At 45.2% G+C, this 26415-nt stretch overlaps 1 protein-coding gene and 1 long non-coding RNA gene across 4 annotated transcripts in view; one reads left to right on the top strand and one right to left on the bottom strand.

Annotated features, from left to right (window-relative positions):
- Positions 1-26415, bottom strand: part of LOC140849454 (uncharacterized) — an 81316-nt gene that overhangs the window by 18589 nt on the left and 36312 nt on the right. The window lies entirely within an intron of this gene.
- EYA2 (EYA transcriptional coactivator and phosphatase 2) overlaps positions 1-26415 on the top strand; it is a 218334-nt gene that overhangs the window by 165394 nt on the left and 26525 nt on the right. For all 3 annotated transcript variants that reach the window (XM_037006250.2, XM_017667454.3, XM_037006251.2), the window contains one exon: positions 13757-13846. In XM_037006250.2, the coding sequence (XP_036862145.2) occupies positions 13757-13846 (90 nt within the window). The remainder of the gene's footprint in view (positions 1-13756; positions 13847-26415) is intronic.

Here is a 26415-nt window from a genome sequence, read left to right as displayed (position 1 = left end):
AGAACAGAGACCCTGCCCAAGACTGCCAAGCCCGTCAGTGGCAGAGAAGGCATCAGACCCAGCACTGCAAAGGCCGTTCTGAACCCCTCTGCCACCTGAGCAGACACAGCTGATCACAAAGCCCCCATGTTCCATGGCCGACTTCCAAACCTTCAGTTCAATGCAGTTCAGTCCCATGTGGTTCCTCCCCATACCCGACATCACACCGCAGGGGGTCTGCAAGACATTCCTGACTTTCAAACACATTTTTTTGAGTTGCCAGAACTTAAAACTGGGAGATTTCACATAAAAAAAATCAGATTTCTATGTTCTCTTGAAAAATCAGAAGCTCTGCCCATGCTGCACCCACAATCCCAAATGGCACCCCTAGGCTGGAGCTGCTAGCAGCTGCCCCCCTTTAACTGAGGCAGGTGGTCTCCAGTTTGCCACAGTCCTTACCACTCCCTGTTGCTTCTATAATACTAAGTAAGGCCAAATATCAGCTGTCATTACTATCTCTCTTGCACTATTGTCTTTCTCTAAGAGGTAGGGGGAAAGTGAAACATTTCTTGCATCACGAGTTGGAAAATGAAAGACCCCCAAGGCCATGTGTTTCACGTGAACCATTTCCCTCATTTACATGAGCTGCTTAGTCTCGGTAAGTCTTGTTGTCTTTTGCGCCTCATCCACAGAATAAAGTCTAAACTCTCTGGGCTGGCTTCCAGACCCTTCATGACTGAGCTCCTTTTATCCTTCCCTGTGTCATCTCTCAGGCTCTCAACTTTATATCTTAGGCTACAGCCTTGAAGTTGTGCCAACAAACTCCAGGCCTTTATCCATGCTGTTCCCTCTGCCAGAAATGTGTTTTTCCCACTCGCCACCCATTTGCCCAACCAATGCTTATTCAGCCTTCAGGTCTTATCTTAAACATCCCTGCCTCCAGGAAGCTTTCCTTGACTACACTGGGTTAGGTGTCCCTCCAGGATGTTCCTTTTGCACCCTGTACTTCCTGCTATTGCAGCCTTAATCGCTAGGTATTTTATCACCCATTTACTTGGAACACTTGGTTCCCTTTGTCTGAAATGTTCTTCTTCCCACGTGGCTTCCTCCCCTTCCTCCTGAAAATCTGCTTAGATGCCATCTTCTCAGTGAGTTCCTTCCTGACCATCCATGAAACTCTAACACCTCCTCCTGTACAGCCCACATGAAACAAATCCTGTGCTGTATTTTTTCGGTAGCATTTATCACCCCTGGCAGGGCACACTGTCTTGCAGAATGTGCAGGGCCCACCTCTAGGAGGTACCACTTTGATGGTGGTCTCTGTGCATGGTATCCCTGGAGTTGTACAGTGCACAACCTTTACAGCCATACACAGCAGCCCCGCGATCAGACATACTACAAATCTTGTTTTATTCATTTACGAGTTTGCTGCTTTATCCCAGTGCCTAGAGCAATGCCAGGCCTGTAGAAGACACTCAGTAAATATGTGCCGGATGAATGAATGAATTTCTGTCCCCCTGAACCAAGCTGCACATTGACAGCTAATTTGCAGTGTGAAAGAAGAGGAGCCCTGTGTCCTGATGGATGTCTGTGAGGACAGTACCCTGGGGACTGGAAGGAGCCCCATGCAGTGACCTCTTGCTCCTGCTGGGACCCCTCCGCAGATGCTAGGGAGCCCAGAGGACAGTATGCTGAGCTCACTGTCACCATTTAAGAGGAAATTGATTTTGCTTCTCAGAAGGGTTGTTCTCTTGTACCCTCTTCCTGTTCTTTAGGTTCCCTGGTAGGGGTTGATAGTTCTTCATCGCTCCATGACACAGACCATCGCAGTGTCAAAGTCCCAAGTCCCAGGAAACACCGCAGTTTGGGCAAATCAGGACAGGTGATCCCCTGACTCCATGTTCACAGCTCAGTTTATCTACTTACTATTTTTTGCCTTTAAATTTACATCCTAGAAAAATGCATTAAAAGCTACTACACACTACCCAACTGAAAGAACATTTTTCGAAGGATTAAAAAAAGATCTAAGAGTCTGAGTAGTTGCATAAAACTCCAGAAGAGGAACCAGTGTAGACATCTTCGTTCTCTTGAATTTGACCCTGATTTTATCATTTGTAGTCAGTTTGACTCTTTTGTGATGCAGTGATGATGTGGTTTATCCTATAGTTTTTTTGGTAAAGTTCTTGTTAGTACAGATAAATGGATTTGCTGAGCTAAGAAGAGCTTTTCTATTTTCTGTGTCCTAGGAAACAGCCAAAGAAGCCAAGTTGGGTCCTTGTTTTTTTTTTTAACTTTACTGTTTAAACATGTGAATCAACCTCTTTTTTTCTTTACAACCATCATTTTCTTGTCTTCCTCTCTTAAACAAGCTGATCTGTTTTCCAGGAGTTTCCAAGTAATTAAACCCAATTAAAACCATTAAATTCTTTCTTTTAATGACAACTTTATTATTAAAAGCTAACCACAAGGAGGAGATTTAACTGGCAAAGTCCTCATTGTGTGTTAATCCGTCCCTAACCTCTGGCTGACACTTCCAAGAGATAAACCCCACAGAATGGTGAGGCTGGTTTAATGAATAGCTTTAATTAATACTTTTCTTCCTCGTGGCAGAGTAATTATTTGTTCAGCTTGTAAACAGCTACTTGGTGGTGATTTTTTAAAGGCCCAGTTGGCTTGCTTGGTGCCATGGCTTTGATTGGTTTTGTGTGTTCCTGCGTTTTTGTTCTTAAAAAGAGGGGAAGAGGTCTCTGCTCCAAAATAGGTGCAGAAGTGCATTGTTTTGATGTTGGGATGTCAGGGTAATCCTCAGAGGAGAAGGGCGAGGCAAAGGCAGGTGGCAGGCTGCCTGAATTTGTGAATCATCTCCAAAGTGGGCATGTCTGCCCTTTTCTGCAAAAGTCTGCAAGCCCAGACAGGGTCCCTGCTGAGACACCAGCGTAGCTTGTGGCAGCCTGAGTGCTGAGATGTGGAGCAAAGGGCTGGGATCGCAAAATGACAAGCTCAGCTCCCGCCCGTGGTCTCCCCTGACCTTCCTTTCATTCACATGGCACTTGTGAAGGGGCCTGCCGAGGGCAAGTGCTGCATGTGGCCAGTGAGACCCAGAGAAGTGACTCTGTGAATGAGAATGTCAAGCCCACCAGGAGGGCAGCCCAGCACCCTGCTAAAGTGCTTACCAGACAGCAGCTCCTTTTCTCTCCCAGTCACTTTGGGAGGTAGGAGCTGTGGTTACCCACATCCTACAGACAAGGGAATGAGGACGGTGTCTTGCCCGAAGTCAGGCACCTTCTAGTAGCTAGACAGGCGGTTTGCAGACAGGCATCTGGCTGCAGCAGTGTTTCTGAACTGCCGTGTCACACTGCCCTTTGAGACAGGAACGTGGCGCTGTTGCGGGGGAAACCACATCTGAGGAGATCTCTCCCTGTGCCCCAGGTGAAACCTCAACCTGGATGGGCGAGAGGGTTCCTGACTCTGAACGAGAAAGAATTCTCCAGAGGCCAGATGAGTGTAGGTAAGGAAGGAATTCATTCAAGCAAGAGTAGCAGGGAATGGCAGCTGCCTGCGGGCAGCAGAGAGCAAGGAAGAACAGAGGCAGGAAAGGGAAGCTCACTGAATTGCTGGTGGTCACTGGGCAGATCCTTGCCAGCTTCTAAAGCCAGGGTCACCTGGCGTCCAGGGTCCACTTGGATCTGCACGGCATGGGGACTAAGCACCTACTACCTCAGGAGGCGAGGGAGCTGCAGAGACTGGGTGAGAGATTATGTTCTGAGAACTTCCCAAAGGCAAAGAAAGATTTTCGGCAGGCAACTAAAGAGCATGATTGCACAGCTGCAGTCCTGTCCGGGTCACCCAGGCGACAGGAACTTGCAAGCCCAAATCAGGCTCTCAGTAGCCTCTCCCTACTCATCTGGAATAGAACAGAGACAGAGTGAAGACTTGTGCTTAAGTCTGGAAAATAGAATGAAATAGCAAAGTGGACACCACTGGAAGAGTACAGAGACTGACAAAAAGAAAAGCCTAAAAACAGACAACAGCAAGACACATGTGGGTCCTCGTGCTTTGATAACCATATTTCAAATGACAGCATCATACACAGATTTTTAAAATGCTATTTCTCAAACAACATAGATGGAAGATGATGTAACTTATAATATGGTTATCTGTGATTCAAAATATGGCTATAGTGATAGACATGTTGTTAACCATACATGTGAAAAGTCTGAAGAAAGTTTTCTTTCAAATTTTGAGAGTGAAAGGATATGACTATATTAATGAATATTTTATATAACATTATTAAAATATGTATAAATAATTATATCAGCAAGCTATTTTTTTGCTATTTAACTGCATTCAATATATATCTATGTCTATAAACAGATCCATTAAATAAATATTCAATTTTCCCCTCAAAAAAAAAAAAAAAAAAAAAATGCAGTAAGTTGAACAGTGAGAATTCTTTATTTAAAAAGTACACACTTGAAGAAAGGGGAGTGTGGGCAACCTCAGAAACGAGATGCACTTAAGGGTTTGGGGTTTTATAGGGCCTTTTGGATAGGGGTCAGCATAAGGCCTGATGTATACAGGTGATTAATAATTCCTTTGAAGTTTTGTCTTAGGAATAGGGTTGTTTAGGAGACTGTGTTGACTGTATTTTGGCATTCTTTATCCACACAGGTTCATTTACACTTCAGAGGTCTATCTCCTGTCCTGGTTACAAAGTTACTTACTTGATTAAGGGGAAGGAAGAAAAGGAAGAACAGCCTATAGATTAAGTTAAAGAATGAACTGGGTGGGCCCTTTTCTGCAGGCTAAGTGATTTCACAAATGGCATGACCCTTATCCCATTTCCCTGGTCCACCTCAGCACCCTGTACTCAGCTGGTTGGGAGATTTAGTCTTTTCTTTTTTTTATAGCTCATCACTGAGAAAGCTAGTTTCATTAACAAGGTGACTCACTCTGTAATTACAAAGTTGATAGGCTAACACTAAGGACCAAGCCTTTTCATTATTTTAAGATGATTTAGAGAGATATTCTCAGTTATCACAACTGGGCAAGGGGCTGGTGGGTAGAGGCCTGGGGTGCTGCTCAACACCCTGCAATGGGCAGGACAGCCCCCCAACAAAGAATGATCCTGCTGAAATGTCAATAGCACTGAGTTTTAAAATCCCTGATTTATGGAATGCTCAAATTCTTCATTCTAGAGACATTTTGTAAACACACAAAAGCCGCTTTTTAGGGGGACCAATAATCACTGCTTTCAATTAGTTCATTCATTAGTTAGTGCTTTTGACAGTTATCCATGCCACCAGAAGTTTTTCAGAAACACATCAAAGTATTCTCAACCACACATCAGTAATTGATGAACTCTGACTAGTACATGAATATTTGAAGACTACTTCCCAGACTCCCAAACATCTACCTCTACTTGTTACACAAGTTTCCTTTAAAAAAAATGCCTCGTGAAGAGCGGGAAGTAGTTTCCTCATCCAAGCACTTTTGCGCTAAGAGAAGTATTCAGAAATCTCCAGATGCCTCTTTGGAGTCACTTTCCAAGCTGTATTGTAGCAGGGAAGATAAGCAGACAGTCAGGAGGACTGGGTATATGCTCAGAGCCTGGAACTGGGTCTAATGTTTAGGATGTCAGAATGCGAGCATTTTGGAGTAAAGACTGTGGACTTCCCCATCTTTATCTCGAAGGACTGATCATGGCATTGTCCCCAGGACACCCCTGTTAAGGATGGAACAGACGCACCTGGGAAGCAGCCAGCCTTAGACACAGTGAAAACAAGACGGAATTCACAGAGTTCCTTAGTTGTTTTCTGAAAGTTACTTTTGGAATCATTGCATCTGATACCATCAATGGGTGTAAAAAGGCCCTAACATTTGGTCACCGAAATGGGTCTTCCGACAGCACACCTCTTTTTGACTCCTATGACGATATCCTAAAAAGTTACGGGCCACCAGTAAGCTGTGGAGGGGGGAGCTGGGGGGCACAGAAAGGATTCCGAGCTCTTCAGGGCCAGCTACAGTGATCTGATTTCCAATCTCAGCTAAGGTGTCTGGTTCCCCAGGCCGGCTTGGGGGTGGGGGAGGAGGGCAGCTGAGAAATGAGAATTTTGCTTTTACATATCAAGTCCAGGAAATGAAAGGCACAAGTGCCCTAAGGCAATAAGAAGAGATCTTTCCCCACCCTTTGGTCCCTCCTTTTATCCCCTCTGAGGCCCAACGGTTATTAGAAAAGAAAGGCAGTATGAGAGCTGAGAACACAATCAGTGCTAATTTTTACACTGCAGCTGCTTGCCATTTCCCCCAGCTTTGGAAGAATAACTCAATTAAGTGAATCATTCATTTCATTAAAAGTAGACCTCAACATTTTAAATCAGGCATTTACCACACACACACAAAAAAAAAAAAAAACCTGATTATAATCTGCCTTGAGCTTCATTTCCCTAATAACATAATTTGTTATTAGTTCCCACAAACATGATCTATGAGTAAAATGGTTAAGATTCTAGTTTCCTAGTCAGGTAGTCATGGGCTTGAATCCCAGCTCTGCCGTTTATTAGCAGTGTGACCCTGGACAAGTCACCTTGTCACTTTGAGTCTTGATTTAGCTGTGAAATAGGGAAAAGATATTTTGAGGAGGAAATGTGGTCCTGTGTATAAACTCACACACACTCATATATCCATTTAATAAATGCTTCACGGAGCATGGGCTATGGACTGGGCTATGTTCCAAGTATGAGGGACATAGCAATAGCTCCCGTAGAGCTTGCCTTCTGCTTGTGGGGGAAGCACCAGCCATCATCCATAAGAAAGATCATTTCAGATAATGATAAATGTTATTAAAAACTGTAACAGAGCAAAGGGATGAGTCAGGGGTTGGCATGTAGGTAACCTTAGATGGAATAGTCAGAGAAGGCCTTTCTGGTACTGAAAGCAGGAGCTGAACTTCACAAAGGAGCCATTCATGAAAGTGCCTGGGGAAAGGAAATTCCAGGCAGACGGAACCACAGGTGCAAAAGGCCTGAGGCAGGAACAAGTCTGGCAGGTTCAAGGAGCAGAGAAGTAGGTTGGAGTAGAGAAGTGGATGGTGGCCACCGAAGGATGTTGGCTTTACTCCCTGGGCCAGGAAGGCTAGTGGATTTAAATGAAGAAGGACAGTTCTGATTTTTGTTTTAAAAAAGGGCACTCTGGCTACCAGTGTAGGCAATAGGTTTGGGGGAAAGGGGAAGCTAGCTGTCACTATACATAGCCCAGCACACATATGTATTTGTTCTCTTCCTATCTTCTTCTCTCAATGATGAAATAAAGGCCCCTTGGAAATGAAGCAAAGGGCTCAGCACAGGACCCAGCACATAGCAGGTGCCCAGAATCCAGGGGAGCTCTGATCATGAGTATTATCATCTTGGGGAAATGTCTCTTAATCCCTTGCTTTTGAAGAAATCAGAAAGTTGAGGTGTAAGGACAAAGTGAAGCGCAAGGACAGGCAGAGTGCCTTTGTGAACCGTGGTCAGGTGTGCGCCAGGGCACAAAGACCAAATATGTATTTCTTAGTAGAAATCACAGTATCACACACCTCCAAATACCACTACCCCCCAATTACTATGACAACCCAAAATGACCCCTTTCCACTGTCCTTCCCGGTGGAGCACAGACATGCCACTTAAGCCTCCCACTGATGTGTGACATGTGCCGAATGCTGCCAACCAGGGAAGCTCACCTGAGTCGTGGAAGGCCGACACTTCTCAGAGCAAAGAAGCCATAGCAGGCATCGGGACCCAACAGAAGATTTTGGAATCTGGAGTCAGGTCAGACCTGAGTTCCAGTCCCAAAGCACCTTCAGTAAGACATGTATGTTACACAACCCACTCTCTCTCACACACACACTCACACACACACACACATACTCCAGCTGAAATGGAAGTTTACCATTACTGCATATGACACACTCTGATATCTTGTCTCTTCTAGGGATTGGCAGACTTTTTCTATAAAGGGATAATGATTATTTTAGGCTTCAGGCTAAGCTCTGTAGCAACTATCAACTCTGCCACTGAAGCCCAAAAGCAGCCATAAACACTAAGTCAACAAATGGGCTTTGCTGTATCCTAGTAAAACCGTATTTACAAAAACAGGCAGTGGGCCCTAGTTTGCTGACTCCTGGATTCTCTTGTTATTTTCTCCATTCTTTTTTTTTTCTTTCTTAATGTTGGCCATTAAAGTAAACATCCACAAAAAGGACTGTGACCGCACGTTGAAAAGCTCATTCAATCTTTATAACAACCCAATGAGATGAGCAACCCCATTTTACAGAGAAGAAAATGAGGCACACAGAGGTTAAGAAACTTGTACAAGGTCATCTAGCTGGTAAGGTGGAATGGCCTTCACTGTAAGCAGCCTGGCTCAGAGCCCACTTCTTACCTCTACTCTGAAGCACTCCGAATTGGCTATTGCTGTTTTTCCAACCAGCGTAAAGGAACCCAAGAGCCCACTGTCTCTTAAAGGGCTTGAGGATGAAATTACGGTGTGCCCTCCTTCTTTGTTCACAGGGTTGTGATACTGAATAAATAGTGTGTGGATCTCACTTCTTTGAATTACACGCTCTCTAGAACCATCTACCACAAAAGCGTTCCATGCTGAACACGAAAAACTTGGAAAACTCAGAAAGGGAAATTCTATAACGGACAAAGAGAATTGTGATTCATTAAAACAACTTTTTGGTAAAAACTTAGACTCCTTTTCAAATGAAAATGGGTGCCTCCTCATCTGTAGGGATTGGGAAGTCGACTGGAAGAATGTGGCTTTAGTTGGGAAGCTTATAAATTTGGGGATGGTGGAGATACTTGATACAAAACAACCATTTTCGTCTTAATTAACCCTGAATGACTTCTGTGTTCACAATTTGAAACCTCCAAGAATCCACTTGCTGTTTTCTTCATTCAAGTTGGTTTGACATCAGATTAATTTTTAGGAGACTTATTTTTATGCTCCTACCCTCTTCTCCTCCATCCAGAAAATACAAAAAAAAAAAAAATACAACCATACATCACAAGACAATTTACTGATCCACGAGGCAGATCCTAGAGCAGCCCACATGGTGAACATCCCCGCCATCCTCCTCTCATCAAGAGAACTTCACCAGGAATGCGTAATAACTAGGTTTCGGGGCTGCAGGCAGGTCCACAGCCTCTGCCTCCAACGGGCTTCCAGTGCTCCATCCGCCTCATCAACATCCCAAATCAATGTGTGCGCAGCCCGCCTCGCTGTCATCCAAACCAAACCCCGAGAAATCTGTAGAACATTAGGACACACTGAAAAAATCTGCAGGGTCTTAGTCTTATTTGTACTTTCACTGGGAGAGAACCACCCACAAATTCTCAAGTCAAACAAAGATAACATTCCACTCGCCCAACCCCACCAGCCCCCAGCACAGTCCTGCCACGGACAAGTTATAAACTGAAGCCCGTTTTGGAAGAACTCCCTTGTTTTTCAGTTTCCTGTTCTGGTTTTAATTGATCATTTTTTTAAAAGCAATCTGTTTCTGCTATTGCTTGTTTAGGAAATTAACCGCTGATTTTTTTTTTCCCCCTAACCCAGCAAGTATGTGATAATTAAGGAAATGGTTTTCATGAAGTACCATCTGATTTGGGGAGTTTCTGCCGGGTTTACAGAAACAGGTTCTTTGCTGAAGAGTCCCAGGAAGTGGACTGGGGGGTTCTGACAGTAACCACTGCTTGGGGAGGGCGTGCTGCTCTCCCGGCGAGGTGTTTACGTTGTGCCATCTCGTCCACCCTCACCACAATGCGAGGCGGTAGAGGGATCGGGTAGACTTGAATGCCTTTTATTAGCTGAAGAACCTGGCATGAAGGCTCCCAGATTTTAGGTTTTATTTGACCAGGAGATGCGCTAGGCCAGACGGAGGGTCCTCCCTGCCCAAGTGGCAGGGCGACTGAGGCCAGCAGACCTGAGTGGTGTGTCTGTGAAATTTATCAGGGACTCGTTCAGCAGACAGCACAAGATGACGCCACCGGCTTTGGTCTTGCCTCCCTCCCTCCGGATGTATTTCCCATTAATTAATGCTGTCTCCTCCAATTTTTTTTTTCTCTTAGTTTCCCACTCCTTGCAATCCTGGGAAAACATCTTCCCCTTGGATGAAGTGGTCTGGCCCAGGGTAGCACTCTGTGTTACTTAACTCCTGGGACAGTCATGCTTTTCTTGGGCTGTTCCAGACTTTTCCTCCTCTGTACAACTAGTTTTTATCAAGTTCCTTGAAAAGAGGTCCCATCTACGCAGTTTAAAACAATCTGTAGGCAACAGGCAAGCAGATTTTAGGAAAATTGAAGTAACTAGAATTCCCAAGGAGTAGAGGGGATTCTAACGGTTCTACTGAGAAACGTGTAGATGGCTTTAAAATTCTGTTTTAACTTTTAATTATACAATAAGTATTTGAATGCCTTCTCCTTTAAAAATTTTTTAGAGTATTCTAGATAATGCTAAAGTTCCTTTTGATCATCACCTCTAATTCCTGTCCTTTCCTTTCCACCTTCTGAAAGTAATTACTGTTCTGACTCTGCATATATCCTTTGAGATATTTATAAATATATACATTTATATATATATAATACTATAAGTATATATAAATATATAAGTGCCAATGGAAAATATGTAGTAACACTGTATGTGTTTCTAATAAATGGTAATAACATGCAGTATATAACTTCCAGAAAACTGTTGTTTTCACTCAATAATATTTTGTTTGATGTGTCTGGTTCATTTCTTGCCGTTGAATTTAGTTTTCCACTGTATGAATGCACTACATTTGATTTCTCTAGTCTCCTTTGGCCAGGCAGCTAAACCATTCCCAAATTTTTTGTCAGTTACAGACAACTCTGTGGTGAACATCTTTTTACATGTTCTTTGTTCATATGGATGGTTTTTCTCTAGAATAGAAAATGCAAAGTAAAATTACTGAATATGTTCCCTTTTGTTCTGGGGTTTTTTTTTAGATCCAAGATGTATATGCTTACAGTGAAAAACTTACACAGTTCAACAAAGCAAAGCATTATGAAAAGCAGCAGCCCCCAGTGGGCACCTCCTTTGTTCTCTTCCTGCCCAGAGGCAACGACTTCCAACTCGCGCTGATTCCTTTGGTTCTTTCCTCCAAACTTCTAAGGAACCTGCTTATGTTCCCACTTCTTGATGTCCTTCTGTTTTTCGCATGGTCTCTGGCTTCCCAAACTGGAGGATAAGAATTTAACTCTTCTCACCCTGGACCCCATCATACATATGCAAACCTTTTCTTCACATCCTCCCCATATCAATAGATCATAATTTAAGCTTTATCAATATAGACTATTTGCCTTTTTATAACTATTCAAATGCTTTTTCACAGATAAGTCACTTTGTATGCAATAATTACCTTTCCTGTTTCTGTGCTGGCCTGGGGGGGTTGACATTTTTCTAAATAAACCCTTTCAGTGGGTTTCTTGCCTCTTGTCCAGTACACTGAGGGCTGCTCATCAGTGGTGAGATGTACAAACAGCTTTGCCAAGAAAGAATGTGTAATTATGCAGAGGTGAAATGGTTCGGGTACGAGTAATTCCTGGGAACACCTCCTAGACCTTTTCCCAGGTCACACACAAGGAGTCCCTGCTTAGCCCTGAAATCTTTGTTTTCCTCATTTTCTCTTCGTTTTTCACCGAGTCCCCTGCCGCCTTCTAGCCAGGGCCCTTCTAAGCTTTGGCCATTGGGATCCTAATGAGGTGTTTTGCCTAATGGCTGCGTTCCTGGGCCTGATTCTTCACAGTTGCGTGTGTGAAGCTGAGATCACCAGCTACATTTTTCCCCCTTTTTTTTAAAGGGTCATGAAGGGTTTATGTCATTATTTATTTTTATAGTAGAAGTAATACAGCCTCCCAGTGAAAAATTCAAACAGGAAAAGAAGTGTATGGAGTGACAGTCTAAGGCCCCCTTCCTCCTCTGCCAACTCCGGCCTCTCCAAGCCCTCCATGGAAGCAGCGCAGCTCTGGAACAGGCCACCTGTATTCAGACCCCCGCACTCACCAGCAAGTTACCTAACCTTTCAGTCCTCATCTATAAAATGGGGAAGTAATAGTGCTCACCTTGTAGAGCCTTGGGAGAATTAAATGAATGAATAATTATAAGGTGGCACAGAGAAAGCGCTTCCCAGATAGTAACCAGAAATATTATTACTAAGTGTTGATAGGCTTTTAGACCAGTGTGGTTCTTAACCTTGGCTGCATGCTGAAATCAAGTGGGGATGCTTGGACCCCACTCTCAGCAGTTCTGATTTTATTGATCTGGGGTACGGCCTGAGCATTAAGATTTCTAAATGTTCCCCAGATCGTTACAGTAGGAAGCCAGGGTTGAGAACCACTGTGCTACATATTTTCCACATGCATCAGTTGGGATAAGTGAGGTTATGGCCGCAGTAACAAACATCCCCCAAATCTCATCTGCTTCTCTTTTATGGACCATTGTAGTCTTTTGCAGCTCTGACCCCCATTCGCTTTACTCTGAAACCCAGGCTGACCGAGTAGCTTTTATCTGGAACACTGAGTCTTGTGACGTGGGAAGAGAGAGCATGGCAAACCATACACTAGCTTTTAAACCTTCTTCCTGGAAGTGAAACATAACTTCTGCTCATATGTCATTGGCCAAAGCATGAATTCATAAGTAAAAGGGTATATCAGGGGCTGCAGACGTTTTCTGTGAAAGGCCAAATAATAAATATCTTAGGCTTTGCAGGACATACGGTCTCTGTTGCAACCACTGACCTCTGCCTTCAAAGCACAAAAGGAACTGTAGACAATATACTGTTTAAAAATGTACAGAATCATTCTTAGCTCATAAGCAACAATCAAGCAGCAGTCCAGATTCAGCCTGTGGGTCATAGTTTACCAACCCCTGGTATGTATCATCCTCCTACAGGGAGAAGCCAAAGCAACCCCACATATGGGTGAAGAGAAATGCAGTCTCCCACACTGTACACAGAAAAGAGAGGGAGAGAGAATGGACCCGTGTGTTGCACAACTGTATTTTTGAGAGGGAGAGAGAATGGACCCGTGTGTTGCACAACTGTATTTCACACATTAAACTGTGACGCAACTTGCTTTTGCTACTTAATACTGTATTTCTTGACGATAGTTTCACGTCTGTAGCTCTAACATGACTTCATTTTTTTAATGGTTCATTTTCCCTGGTATGGATGTACCATAGTGGGCCTGTATTTGTTTGTTTTTATCATTAATTCCCTGTTGTTAGATAACAGTTGTATTTAAAATATCAGGAGGAATAAAGGAACAGCCACACAGAGGTTGTTGTAAAGAGAGAACCAGCATCCCAGCTCTCCCAGTGAGTGGTTTAGATGAGTTTTACTGCTCTCCCTGAACTCTGTCAGGCCTCCTTGAGAACAAAAAGGGTTGGAGTATCCCTGAAAACACAGTTTCCAAGAGGCCCCCTTTTAGTGCAGTCATTTCTGGTTCTTGCAACACTGAACACAGTTGCAATTCCAGGGGCATTGTGAGGGCCATTTAACTACTGAAGAGGCTACACATAAATTATAAAATACTAGAAGTGAAATCTCAGAAGTGTGCAAACATGATCACCCTGACTGTGTACAGGGGCACATTTTAGGCCGGGTGTTAGCAGATCAGGAAAGACCAAACTGCCGTTCAGAGATGGGATTGGAGAGAAAACGAGGCTAAGATGACAACGATGCCCTGTGCATGTGATTTTCCCCTTTTCTTTCTATCAGGACACCACGACGTCTGTGCGCATCGGCCTGATGATGGAAGAAATGATCTTCAACCTTGCAGACACGCATCTGTTCTTCAATGACCTGGAGGTTTGGATTTGCTCGTTTCCTTTCATATATGCTGTGTTTAATCACCTGCGTCTGGTTTGGGGGAAAGACATTGCTTTTCCTCTTTTCTTTGGAGGCTCAAAACCTTTGCCAGCAACCCCCAAGAAAGCACAGAGCTGTGGCCAGCGACAGTTTATTGGAAACACACTTGACCAGATTATCTCCTCCGGCGTCCTTCTGCTCTAGTGGTGATGTCCACTGGCAGTTTCACTAATCCAATCGAGGCTGTGTAGTTTCTTCCTCCTGAAATTTGCTATTTAATAAGTTTATTAAGGCAAATTAGTACAGAGGCTCCTGGGTCAGTAGTAATTAGCAGTAGGCCAGGATGGAAGCTTTTAAAAATAATTCATATTCCCCTTAAAACATGGTTTACACAAAAATTCATTCATTAGAGTACAGGCTAGGCATATAAGCTAATGTATAGACTACACTAGGTTACCATAAAGCTGCTTTATTATCAATGCATGAATCATTGTATCTGTAAATAAATATGAATTTATTTTTCATATTAAAAAAAAAAAACATGGTTTACAAAGTGAGAGAGTGAGCAGGACCATGGTTACTTCAATCACTCAGCTCCTGTGCCCCTAAGCAAGTGGTGAGGGTGAAAGAAAAGGGGAGAGCAGCTCAGAAATAACCTTAATTCATCTGTTTATACCCAACCTAGGTCAGAAAGATTGGGGAAGACTTTCAAATGGAAAACATTAAAATAGAACTATAAAAACAAAGACAAAGGAGTAGGAGGCTACGTCACAAATAAGGGGTAAGGTGGTAGATGAAAAAATGCACCTCAGGCTGACTCCTGCAGTTAAGTGCAGAGTCTAATGTCTGAGCTTCCTGGTGGCCAAAGCAAAGAGGGAGATACAATGCATTACTTTTCTCTAATGAAAGAGCAAGCAGCTTTCTCCGAGGTAAAGAAGGGTTTTTCAACTGACTCAGGGGTCTTATGGCTTTGCAAATTATATTCACATTTTTGGCTTACCAGATTGCAAAATAAAGGTAACCCAAGGGGAAACTGCATGTAAAAGAACAATTCTGTTTATCTGAGTAGGAATAGTGTTTCCTGGAACCTGCAAAATCCTTGGGGTCTAACCTGTGAGGCAGAGCTGTGAAGGCTATGAATTCCAAATCATCCTGGCTAGCCCAGAGCATGACTGATATTGATCATCAGAGGAGGATACAGATTTTTCTGTCTGGTCCTCAGTCCTAGAATTCCAGAGTTGGGAATCCTTGCTGCAATGATCAATCCTGTGTTCTGTCCAGTCTAGGCAAGCCATTTTAGGCCTCAGTCCTCCTGCCTGTGAAATGGAATTGATGTTCTCTGTCCAACAACTGTTTCAAGGAGAGGAGCAATGTAGAAACTTGATGACAAAAGAGAATTTCAGAGTCCGGAGAATGCCATTAGAGTCGAGACCCAGACGGTCTCTGGCCAAAAGCAATGCGTAGGCTCCCTTTACAAGGACTCTCATCTTGGAGAAAAAGAGAGAGAGAGAGAGAGACAGAGAGAGGGAGAGAATTTATGATAAAAGAAAACAAAACAAAAAATTAAAAAAGCCAATGAACTCAGCAATTTATGGAGCCTAAGGTAGTAAAGACTCCGCTGATTTGTCAATAGCAAAGCCCGAATTGCTTTAGCAAGAAATGGAAATTATTGGCCCTTGTAGTTGAAAAGTCCAGGGTAGATTTATTTTTTCTCTGTCCCCTCCTTAGAATGTTAGTTCCATGAGAACAGGGACCACCTCTGTCTCATTCCCCCTAAATAACACCCTGGGGATTTACACCAGCAGTAAACACCCAAATCCATAAATGAGAATGTTCATGATAAGGAGAAGGATGTGAAGAATCTAAAACAATGAAGTGAGATGGGGAATGATTGGGGGTGCAGGGGGTAGGATGGGAGGTTCACATTCTCCAGGGGGTCACGAAAGGCCTTTAAACATGGTGGCACTTGAGCCAAGGCCTGGATGATGATAGGAGCTGGCCAGCTGGAGATCTAGGGAGGTGGGATCAGCAAGTGCACAGGCCCTACAGTGGGAAGTAGTGAATGTGGTGACTGAGCGAAAGCAGAGGGCCATGCAGACAGATGAGGGGGAGAGGGAGGTATGGGCCGGACATGGGTCACAGACACCAGAGTTCATTCAAAGTGCTGTGGACAACCATGGGGCCGAGGAGCGTTAAACAGGAAAAGCTGCGTGACCTGGCCTGTGTTTTACAAAGACGACTCCGGCTACTGCATGGAGAATGGGCCATGGGAGAGGGAAGGTGGAGGCAGGGAGGCCAGCAGATTATTGCAGTCGTCCCAGCAAAAAAAGAAAAGCAGGTTGAATGGAGATGTAAAGATGCAGGCTTCAGGACGGTGGTAAAGCCAAGGGGACTTGCTGATGGGTTGGTTAAGAGGAAGGAGGGAGAGAGGGCTCAAGGGAGGCGCCTGACTGGGCTTGACTGGGGCCAAGGCGCCATTCTCAGAGACGGGAGTATGTGGGCATGCAGCAGAGGAAATCTACCTCTGCATCATGCGACACCGGGTTTGAGATATGTGTGACGCCCCAATGAAGACACCAAATTGACAGGCAGATGTATGAGTTTAAAGCTCCTAAGCTGTGAAAATGCCAGACACATAGTGGGTGCTTCGTTGTCTTGGCTGAAGCTGAGGTGCAGAGCCTGGCTTTTGCTTCAAGCCCACCTCTTCAGCTTTGCCCCCGCTGCTGTTCCTCACCAGCCCCAAGGTCAAAGTTGCAGTTGAAGGGAGTCGAAGTTGGAGAAGGATCTTAATTACCAGCTGGAGCTACTCAGAGAAGCCAGTTTGTTTTTATTCTCTACATTTTTTTTTTTCAAAAATGTCCCCAGTGCCAGAAGCCCTCAGGGCACCTCAGCAGAATTGAAACCATGTTACACGGCGGCGAAGCTGAGACTCACACAAGTGAAACCATAGTGCTCGCTGGTGCCGGGAGTCCATGTCAGAATCCAAAGGGCAGCCTCCTGCAGCTTCCCGCGGAGGCCCTGTGGGACTGGCGAGAGGCGCACGGCCTGCAGGAGTCCAGCGCAAGGCCAGGCCTGCACCAAAGGGCAGATGGGTGGGTTTAGGGAGCAAAGTCAGAAAATGCCTTTCTGCTCAGAGCCTGTGGTGTCATCTGTAAATAAGGAGGTTAGCTCCAGCATGCAGTGGCGATTTACAGAGAACTTAGCATTTGCGGGGCCCTGCTACAAAACACAGCAACACCCCACCCTCAAGACACTGGTATTCCTGTTGGGGAGATAGACCATAAACAACTAAATATGTAAGCGACTTAAAGTGCTGCTAAGAGACCAGCAGAGCCAGGGAGGAAACAATCACCAGTGCTGTTACTTTTCTTGGTATAACCAGGTAAGGCTTTTCTGACATTTGAGCCGAGACCTGAAGGAGATGAGGGAGCACGCATGTGGGTGTCTGGGCTAAGAGTGTGCCAGACAGAGCAGCAGTGCAAAGGCCCTGAGGCATAGTCACAGTTGGCTGGTTTCAGGAACAGGGCGGCTGGAGCAGAAGGAACAGGAAGGGTTATGGTGGGGAGGGAGGTCAGGTCACGAGGCTCCTATTCGTAAGACTATTCTCAGTGCGACAAGAAGCCTTTGGAGGGCTTTGAACAGGAAAGCGGCATGAGCTGACTTATGGTACAGAGGCTCCCTCTGGCTACCAGTTGGAGAGCAGAGCCTAGGGGAGAGGGTGGAAGCAGGCATCTGCATTGCATCAGGGTTCCCAGACTCCCATGTGAAAACACTCGGGGAGAAGAATCCATGAGGTGTAGGGGCTGGTCAAGGACAAGGGTCAAGCTGTCTCTCGGGCTATTCAGGATGCGTGTCCTGAGTCTAGGACAAGTGCTTTCTAATCACTGGGATCTGCTTTGGAGTCCTGACTCCACCATCTCCTGGCTCTGTGACCTGGGCAAGGTGCTTCCTCTCCTTTAGCCTCAGTTTCTTCACCTGTTAAGTAGGTAGAAGAAAAGCTCCTACCTTTCAGGGTTACAGTGATGATGCAGGATAGATAAAGCAGTCAGCACAGAGCCTGGCACACTGTACATGCCCAGCAAATGGACCCCTCCACCAGAGGGCTACGTGCGCACCACTGGGACTATTCTGGGAGGAGGAGATTACGTGGTATAGGGCCGAACTGGTTAAATTGTTAGGTATTTTTTTACTCCGAGTTAGAAAAATATAAGTAGCTTGCCCAGCCCCTGGTTTTATAATAATTCAATAACAGTACATGGAATACAGAGACATGGCAAGGATCCTGATGGTGGTGAGCAAGCCGGTGCTGAATCACTGCCCATTGCTAGAGCTTGGGCACAAATACCGACAGCCACCCCTCTGCTCCTGGCCAGCTTGCCTTTGTGCAGGAGCTGCTATTTTGCAGTAAAATCTAGGGCAGGGAACCGTCATCTGAAATGTTGGCTGGGTTGAAATTGGGTGAAGGTGCAGGCTTGATTGAAACTCACACGCCTGCTGCTCAGAAGCCGGGGAGCCATCCTCAGGGCTCACTGAACTGGGTGAGCCCTTTCCCGGGAAGCCTCCCGAGCGGCCACTTCCAGAGGTGAGGACTAGTCACCGCCAAGGTTGGTGCTGGACCTGGCTGTGTGGCCTCTACTCCAGCTGAGCGGAGGCCCTTGGGTGCACAGCCCTCTCTGGTCTGACTTCCGGGCTCAGGGAGCAGCAGGGGAGGAGATGCCCAGCATGTCTCCTCCGTGGAGAGGGGAATGGGGAAAGCAGGGCAGATTCGGGTCACAGAAACACATCCTCACTTTTTCCCATCTTGCCTCTCCCTGCTCCTTCTCCCCTGCTTCTGCTTGGCTTGTTCCCTTTCTCTCTCTGTCCCTGTCTCTCTGTCTCTCTCCCAGAACACCCTCTCTGTTCTTTTTCCTCTTACCTCCTTTACCTCCCCTTCCCTCCCCTCCCCTTCCTTCCATTCTTTCTTCCACCTGTATTCCAGTCCCTCATTTCCACCCACCTAGCCTTCTATCCATACATCCATACATCCATTTTTCTTCCTTCCCATTCATTCATCCAACTATCCATTCATCCACCTTCCCATCCCTCTATTTTCCATCTTCTTTCCATTTATCCCTCTAGCTTCCTTCTCTCTATTTGTCCTTCCTTTCTTTTCTTTCATCCATCCATCCACCTTCCTTCTTTCTTCCCTCTGTCTTGTCCTTCCATGTATTATTCCTCCAGTTAACAGCCGTCACCCATCTGTGGGGTACAGGGCAGGGGCTCTGGTCACAGAAATGAGCTAGGCGTGGCCCCTTTCCTTGAGGAGCCCGCCACCTGGTAAGGGACACATGTGTAACACAGCATCGCAGGACAGGTGGACAGGGACAGCTCTGACAGACAGTCCCAGGGTTGTTCAGCAGAAGCCCAGGTCAAGCTGGGAGATGTGGGTGGGTGAGGCTGCAGTCCCTGCGGAAGAGGTCCAGGGTCTGCACGGGGACAGCAGCAGTAAGAGGGAGGTGACAGAGACAGTGAGCCCCAGGGGAGATCAGTGAGCCCAGCAGGGAAGAAGGTCATCGCCCAGCAGCAGCAGTCTGAGAGGCCCTGCCCCCTTCCGTCCCCATCCTTTGCCGCCTGTCATCTAAGTGAGGGAACAGAGGAGGCTCTGGCACAGTCTCTTTGATGTCTCCCCGCTTCCACTCTTTCTTGCCATCTGTCAATTAGGATCCAAACTCACCAAAATAACTGTGATTTAAGCAAAATACAAGTTTATTTCTCTCTCATAAGAGCATCTGAATTCTCTGAATCTGAACTCATGAAAAGCAATCTAGGGCAGCTCTGCCCAGACTCCTCCTCTCATGGTGCCCTTGACCACATGGCCCAATACTGCCGCTTCCTCAGTCACATTCAAGGGCACCGCCCAGAGGTTATATTTATAATCTCTGCTCACATCCCATTGGCAAGAGCTTAGTCATGTGGCTACACATCCCTGCAAAGGAGGCTGGGAAATGTAGTCCTTACTCCACTCAGTCACATGCCAGTGCAAATTCTGATACTATAGAAGGGAGAAAATGGATATTAGGGGATCAGGGTCAGCATGCAGACTCTGCCTAACACCCTCCAGTCTGTTCTCACAGTAGCCACGGAGGCCTTGGTGAATGTGTCACTCCCTCCTTAAATCTCTCCAGTGGCCTCTCTGTGGTCTTAAACACAATCAAGTCAAAAAATAAATAAAAATAAAACGTTCATAGATTGGCCCCCACCTACTTCTCCTCTTTCCCTATCTCGCTCTTTCTTTTATCCCATCCCAGACCCACTAGGCTTTCACACTGTTTTCAGTCCCTTGAACACAGCATGCTCCCCCCTGGCTGGGATTCTGCACAGACCATGCCCTCTTCCCAGCACACATGTCCCAACCACTCCCCTGCCCCCTCATTCTCAAAGTCCAAGACCTAGCCAGCTTCTGTTCCCCTCCCAGATCTCTGAACCAGCACCACTTCCCGCAAGAAGCCTCATTTGACAAAAGCTCTGTGTCTGTGGGAAGGAGGGGAACAGGTCCCAGGAGGGAGCCGGCAATGTGCAGCATCACCCAGCTTTCCTCCTGTTTCTCTGACCTCAGTTCCATTTGCTGCATTTTGTCCTCCTCAAATCCTAATCTCTGGTTCCAGCCTGGGGCTTGGACCCTCACCCATCATCCTCTTTCCGCTGGATGGTTCAGTTTGGTGTGTTCGGCTGGCCTGTTCATTCACTCGGAGCATACACCCTGCTCCCCCTCTAATTCCTTAATGGTGCCATTTGTGGGAGAGGGTGGGCATCCTTACCATTTCTTCCCAAGAGGCATCCATACTGTCTGCAACCACATGATTGTCAGTGTATTTAACTAGACCGAGGGCAGTACCATCCATGTGGCATCTGGAAATAGGATGGGGTTTTAGGTTCTCAAAGAAGGGGAAGAACTATTGGTTTTTAGCAGCCAGAGCCAGGGATGCCAGATAACCCAGCACTTTGGACAGCCACATACAATGAGGAATCGTCACCCCTAAAATGCCAGTGGCACCAATGAGAAGCGCTGTGCTGAGCGCTTGAAGCTGTGGATCGGCTGCACGGTGTTTTGGGATCATGGAACATACGGCACACACAGGCTTCCTGTGGCTGGTTTCTTGAAATAGCACTAAAATTTTTCTGTTAAACTTTCATTTTTTCTTGTTAGAGTTTTAGCAGGGAAAGACTGGCACATTAAGTCAGTGACTTCATATACGTGGTATTGCTTAGGATGAAGCTAAGGTTTTAAATGCTTGAAAAAGAGAGTAGATTTAAAGATAAATGTGAAGTAAACAACAGGTGGGGCTCTTACATGGCAAAATCCATGAAGGGGCCACAGCAAGGACCACAGACTGGAAAGCACCACCCTGGCAGCGACCCCTCCACTGAGAGATTTCACATTATGAATGAGTGGGGATGCTCAATTCAAGGTCAGAAGGACCCAGGTTCAAATCCAGGTCCCACCCCTTCTTAGCTCTCAGACCTTGAACAAGGTACTTAATAAATCACTACTTCTTCCTCCTCTAGTAGGGAATTGGCAGTCCACAGGGTACCCATGGGAATGAAATTAGGAAAAGTATTTATGGTATCTAGCCCAGGCTTTGATAAGGAGTCATTCTTTCTCTCACTCCTGCTTCTCAAGATGCAGGGAACACTAGCATTTTTTCACACAGCAAGCCATGACCCATTTAAAGGATCAAGACCAGCACAATTTATTAAATAATTAAAGAGCAAAGAGTACAACAAAGTATCATAGGGCTCATCACAAGAGTAGTCATGAGTATTGATTGAAAAATCGTTTCAGTAATGTGGTATTTCAATAATTTAAACCTCAGTGTGATAGAAAATGTATTTCTTGCTGCAGGTCACAGTCAAACCACTTGGAAGCCAATGCTCCAGAGCAGTGCTGTCCAGTAGAATTTTCTACAAAGATGTGAATGTTCTTTTCCACACTGTCCAATATGGTAGCCATGTGGTTATTCAGCATTTGAAATATAGCAAGGGCGGCTGAGCCACTGAATTTTTAATTGTATTGACTTTAACTAATTTTAATGTAAATAACCTCAGGTGGCTGGTGGCTATCGTATTGGAAAGCACAGAATATGTACCTCTTTGTAGAATGTTCTAGCAGACAGGGCAACTCTGAATTTGTAAGGCAGGACCTACGTTGTCAGTAATGATGGTGATGGTGACAATAGCTGGGCACTTAGTATGTACCAGGCGCTGTTCTGCAGTTTGCACGTATTAATTTGTTTACTTCTCACTGTCATTATCCCCATTATCATAGTCTGCTCAGGCCACAGAGTGCGTGGCTTACACAGCAAATATGCATTTTCTTATAGTTCTGGAGGCAGGAAGTCCAAGATTGAGGTGCTGGCAAATTTGGTTTCTGGTGAGGACTCTCTTCCTGGCTTGCAGAAGGCCACCTCCTTTCTCACTGTGTCTTTATATGGCATGTGCGCAGAGAGAAAGCAAGAGCTCTCTGGTGTCTCTCCTTAAAAGGACACTATTCCTAGTAGATCAGAGCCCCAACCTGACGACCTCATTTAACCTCAATTACTTCCTTAGAGGTCCCGTCTCCAAATACAGCCACACTGGGAGTTAGGGCTGCAACATATGAATCTTGGCAAAGATATAAACATTCAGTCCGTAACACCCATTTTACCAGTGAAAAAACTGAAGCACAGAAAGGTTAAGTAAACATCCCAAAGCCACACAGTGGCAGTGACAATATTCAGATCCAGGCAGCCCATCTCCAGAGTCCTAGCAATTGCCACCTAGCTTAAGAAAGAAGGTTCCCAACTCACGAATACAGGCAGGAGATGATGAGTTCAAAGGAATAAAGAGAACCGGGAGGGTTGGAGTAGCCAGGAAACCTAGAGGAAGACAAGCAAATTCTGACAGCAAGAGGAGAAATTCCTGATGTGAATACAGAAGACAAAGATATGAGCAAGCATATCATCTTCACACTGTATGTGCAAAACGAAAATCAACAAATAACAACCAAAACCACATTGAACCACAACAGCACCCTCACTGCCCACCATGAAGGTGAACTAAGCAGCACACAAGGACCTGAATGCACTTCTAGAAAGAAGGACATGGACCGCAGTTGGAGATGAGAGGAGAGCGCAGATAGGAATAATAAACACAGTCACCACGATAGCTGACCGGCACAGCGTGCTTACGGAAGGGCTTGCCTGCACCCGTTCATTTAACCCTTGCAACAGCCAAAGAGGTAAATACTGTTACATATCCCCATTTTAGAGATGGGAAAACTGAGGCACCAAGGGGGTTTGACTTGCCCAGAGCTGACATGTATGGAGCTCTTATCCTGTGCCAGGTATCACACATGTATTTTCTCACTGAAATATCACAATAATCCTGCTAGGGAGATTTTATCTCTATTTTACAGATGAAGAAAGAGGTCCAGAGAGGTCACTTTCCCAGGGCCCCATATCTGGTAAGAGTAGTATGGATTTTTGACCCCAGGCCAAGCTGACTTCCAAGCTGGGTATTTATCCTTCATGGGAGCTACAGTTTTTAGATGAACTGTGAGGCGGAGAAGGAATACAGATCAGCAGAGTGGACGGAAGAGTCTGTCGTAAGGAACAAGATTAACCTAAAGGTTTTTGGCAGAAGGTATCCCTGGCCCAATTCAGAAGCAGCCAGGCAGGCAGATGGGCCAGAGGGAGAGCATTTCAACACGCTGCCAGAGCCTCGGGAAAGATCTTGCTGGAGGGACGGAGAGGTGGCTGGAATCTGGGCAGGCCATAGCTGCTTGCCTGACACGCGGGCCTGATTGCTAAACGTCTGGCTTATGGTTCCGCGGGACCGCTATCAGGGAGAATACTGTTTCACTGTGTCAGCGCCAAGCTGCTCTCCAAGGCGTCCTGCCCAACTGGCCATTAATGCATTGCAGCCCACGGCCTCTTTAGTGCTCTTCAGATAAGCTAAACATTTAGACAACACAAGAATAATGGCCACGGTTTTCCTCCCAGGGAGGAGGGCCCTCTCTGGCTAGTCTAGAGACAAGCATTAAACAATCTCACTTAAAAGTATACCTGCTTCAAAGGAGGAGTGGCCCAGGAGTCCATCTAGGCTGTGACGAGAGTCATTTTTCTAAAGCAAATTTGTCAACAATTTCCTTTCTGCATTTGCGTCTCTAGGCAGCCGAGGACAAAAAGTAATGGGATCCAACCCCAGCAGTGCGGCTTAGGGAAACCCCAGCTGTTGCCAACTTAATGAGAACAGGGTTTGATAAGTATTTGTCACCAAGCTTACTGTTCAGGACTGAGCAACAGTGAGAAAACTAAGGATCAAAGCTGGTAGAATGCAGGTGAAGGATGATCAAGACTCACATGTACTACCTTAAATTACATTTATTAGAAAAACAGGAAAATTAATAAAAACTGGTCATTGAAAAGACCATGAAGGTAGATAATAAGTCTGTGGCAAGCATGAACAAGAAAAAAAGATTAATAAACAATATCCAAAATGAAAGAGTAGACACTATTGAAGATTCAGGGGAATTCTTTTTCTTTTTTTAATTATGAGAATACCATTATTATAGGAATGAACTTGAAAACTTAGATGACGTTGACACTTTCCAAAAAGAGATGTTTTACCAAAATTAACCCAAGGAGAAACTTTTTAAAATAAACCAGTGACTGTGAGATATGCTTCCCAAAAAAGACATCGTGTCCAGTTGGTTTTTAGAAAGGACTCCAACAAACATTTGAGGAAAGTATAAATCCCATCCTGCACAAACTACAAAGCAAAGAAGATGGGATGCTCCCCACATATTTTATGAGACAGGCATCACCCTTAAACTAAATCCATCACTGCTGTCAAATCACTGTCATCGCTGATGAAAGGTGGGATGCTCCTGAAATCCTGCAGATACCTTCGCTTGTGCCCTGTGACTGTACCTGAGTTCCCCTTGGACCCTGCCTGAGCTTCAGTTTCAGACTCCTGATGAAAGAGGAGTCTGGACTATGATTGCTACCACTTATCAGGCCTGCCACAAGCCTCATAACATATATGAACCATGTTTCATGATTTTAGAAATAAAGCAACTGGAGACTTTTCTCTGTCACCTGAGAGAACCCAGAAGCAGTAATGCTCCTATAGCAGTGAGCACACCGAGCACCCAGATCTTGGTTTCTAATACCATTTTCCAATGAAAGAAACCAGGGCTCCTCGGAGAAATGTCTGGCTCTTGGGCTGGGGCATAGAAGACACATGATGAACCTGGAGCATCTTGTAGGGCCAGAAAGTAAGGAAGTGCTCAAAAGACCCCCCAGTGATGGGCCATGCCAAAGCCACACAGGAGCTAACTGGAAGAGTTCCCAGTGGCCAAAGCTGGAACAATTTGAGTACTAAAATAAATAACATAGTACTGGATGCTAAGTATAAAAGAAGTGTCCATGCGTCCATACTGATACAGATAAATGATTGAATGAATAAATAAGTGGGGGACAATAGACAAATCTCTTTGCAGAAAAATTCCAAAGAATTCATGGAGATGCTTCACTCTTAATTGTGAGCTTTGCACAGTGACATCGTTCTGAAGAGTACAGTATGGAAAGTGGGGGAAGTATCTTGATAGTGGAGAAACCTGACAAACCCCACCTGAGCCAGTCAACATCGACCATGATAATTCGAGTTGATAGTAGGTACCCTTGATAACAATGTGATGAGAAGGGCACCTCCCTCCGGGGTCTTCCTCTAAAAAAACCCATAACCCCGGTCTAATCATGAGACAAATCCTGGGTGAGAGACATGCTACAAAATACCTGACCCATCCTCCTCTAAACTGTCATCATAACCAAGGAAAGTCTGAAAAACTTTCATGACCCAGAGGACCCGAAAGAGACAAGATGGTAAAATGTAATGTGGCACCCTGGGTGGGATCCCGAAAGGGAAAAAGGACATTAGTGGAGAAACTAAGGAACTATGAATAAACAACTGACATTAGTTAATAATAATGTACCTTTATTTGCCTATTAGTTTTGACCAACATATCGTACAAATATGTTATCAATAGGGTAAGCTGGGCCAGAGGTATATGGGAACTCCCTATACTATATGCACAACTTTTCTGTAAATCTACAACTAGTCTAAAATTAAAATTTTATGTAAAAACAAAAAACAAAACCTGAAGGCTCAAAGGTGTTAAGCAAGTTACCTGAAATCACATGCCTAGAAAATGGGGGGCAGGGACTGGAGCCCAGGGAGGGGCGTTTGAACACCAACTGCAAAGTCTAGGACATGTGAACCTGAACTTCTCTACCGCGTTCTCTTCTGCCCTGTTCCCTGAGATGCAGGAATGCAGAGCCTCTTGACATGTTCATGGAGTTTGGGCTGAGGAATGTGGTTTTCTGCTTCGCCTCTAAATTGCCCCATCTGCAGAGCTGACTATCCAGGAGTCTCTCTTGATGGCTCAATTCAATTTGACCATCACTGTACCAGGCACAGAGTTTGGGCTGTAAAATTAAAAATAGTAGTAATAGCAATAACTATACTAGACATGTATGTGGTATCTTCTT

This window comes from Manis javanica, chromosome 5 (assembly GCF_040802235.1).
Source record: "Manis javanica isolate MJ-LG chromosome 5, MJ_LKY, whole genome shotgun sequence".
NCBI classification, from domain to species: domain Eukaryota; kingdom Metazoa; phylum Chordata; class Mammalia; order Pholidota; family Manidae; genus Manis; species Manis javanica.
This window is presented reverse-complemented; position numbering and strand designations above follow the sequence as displayed.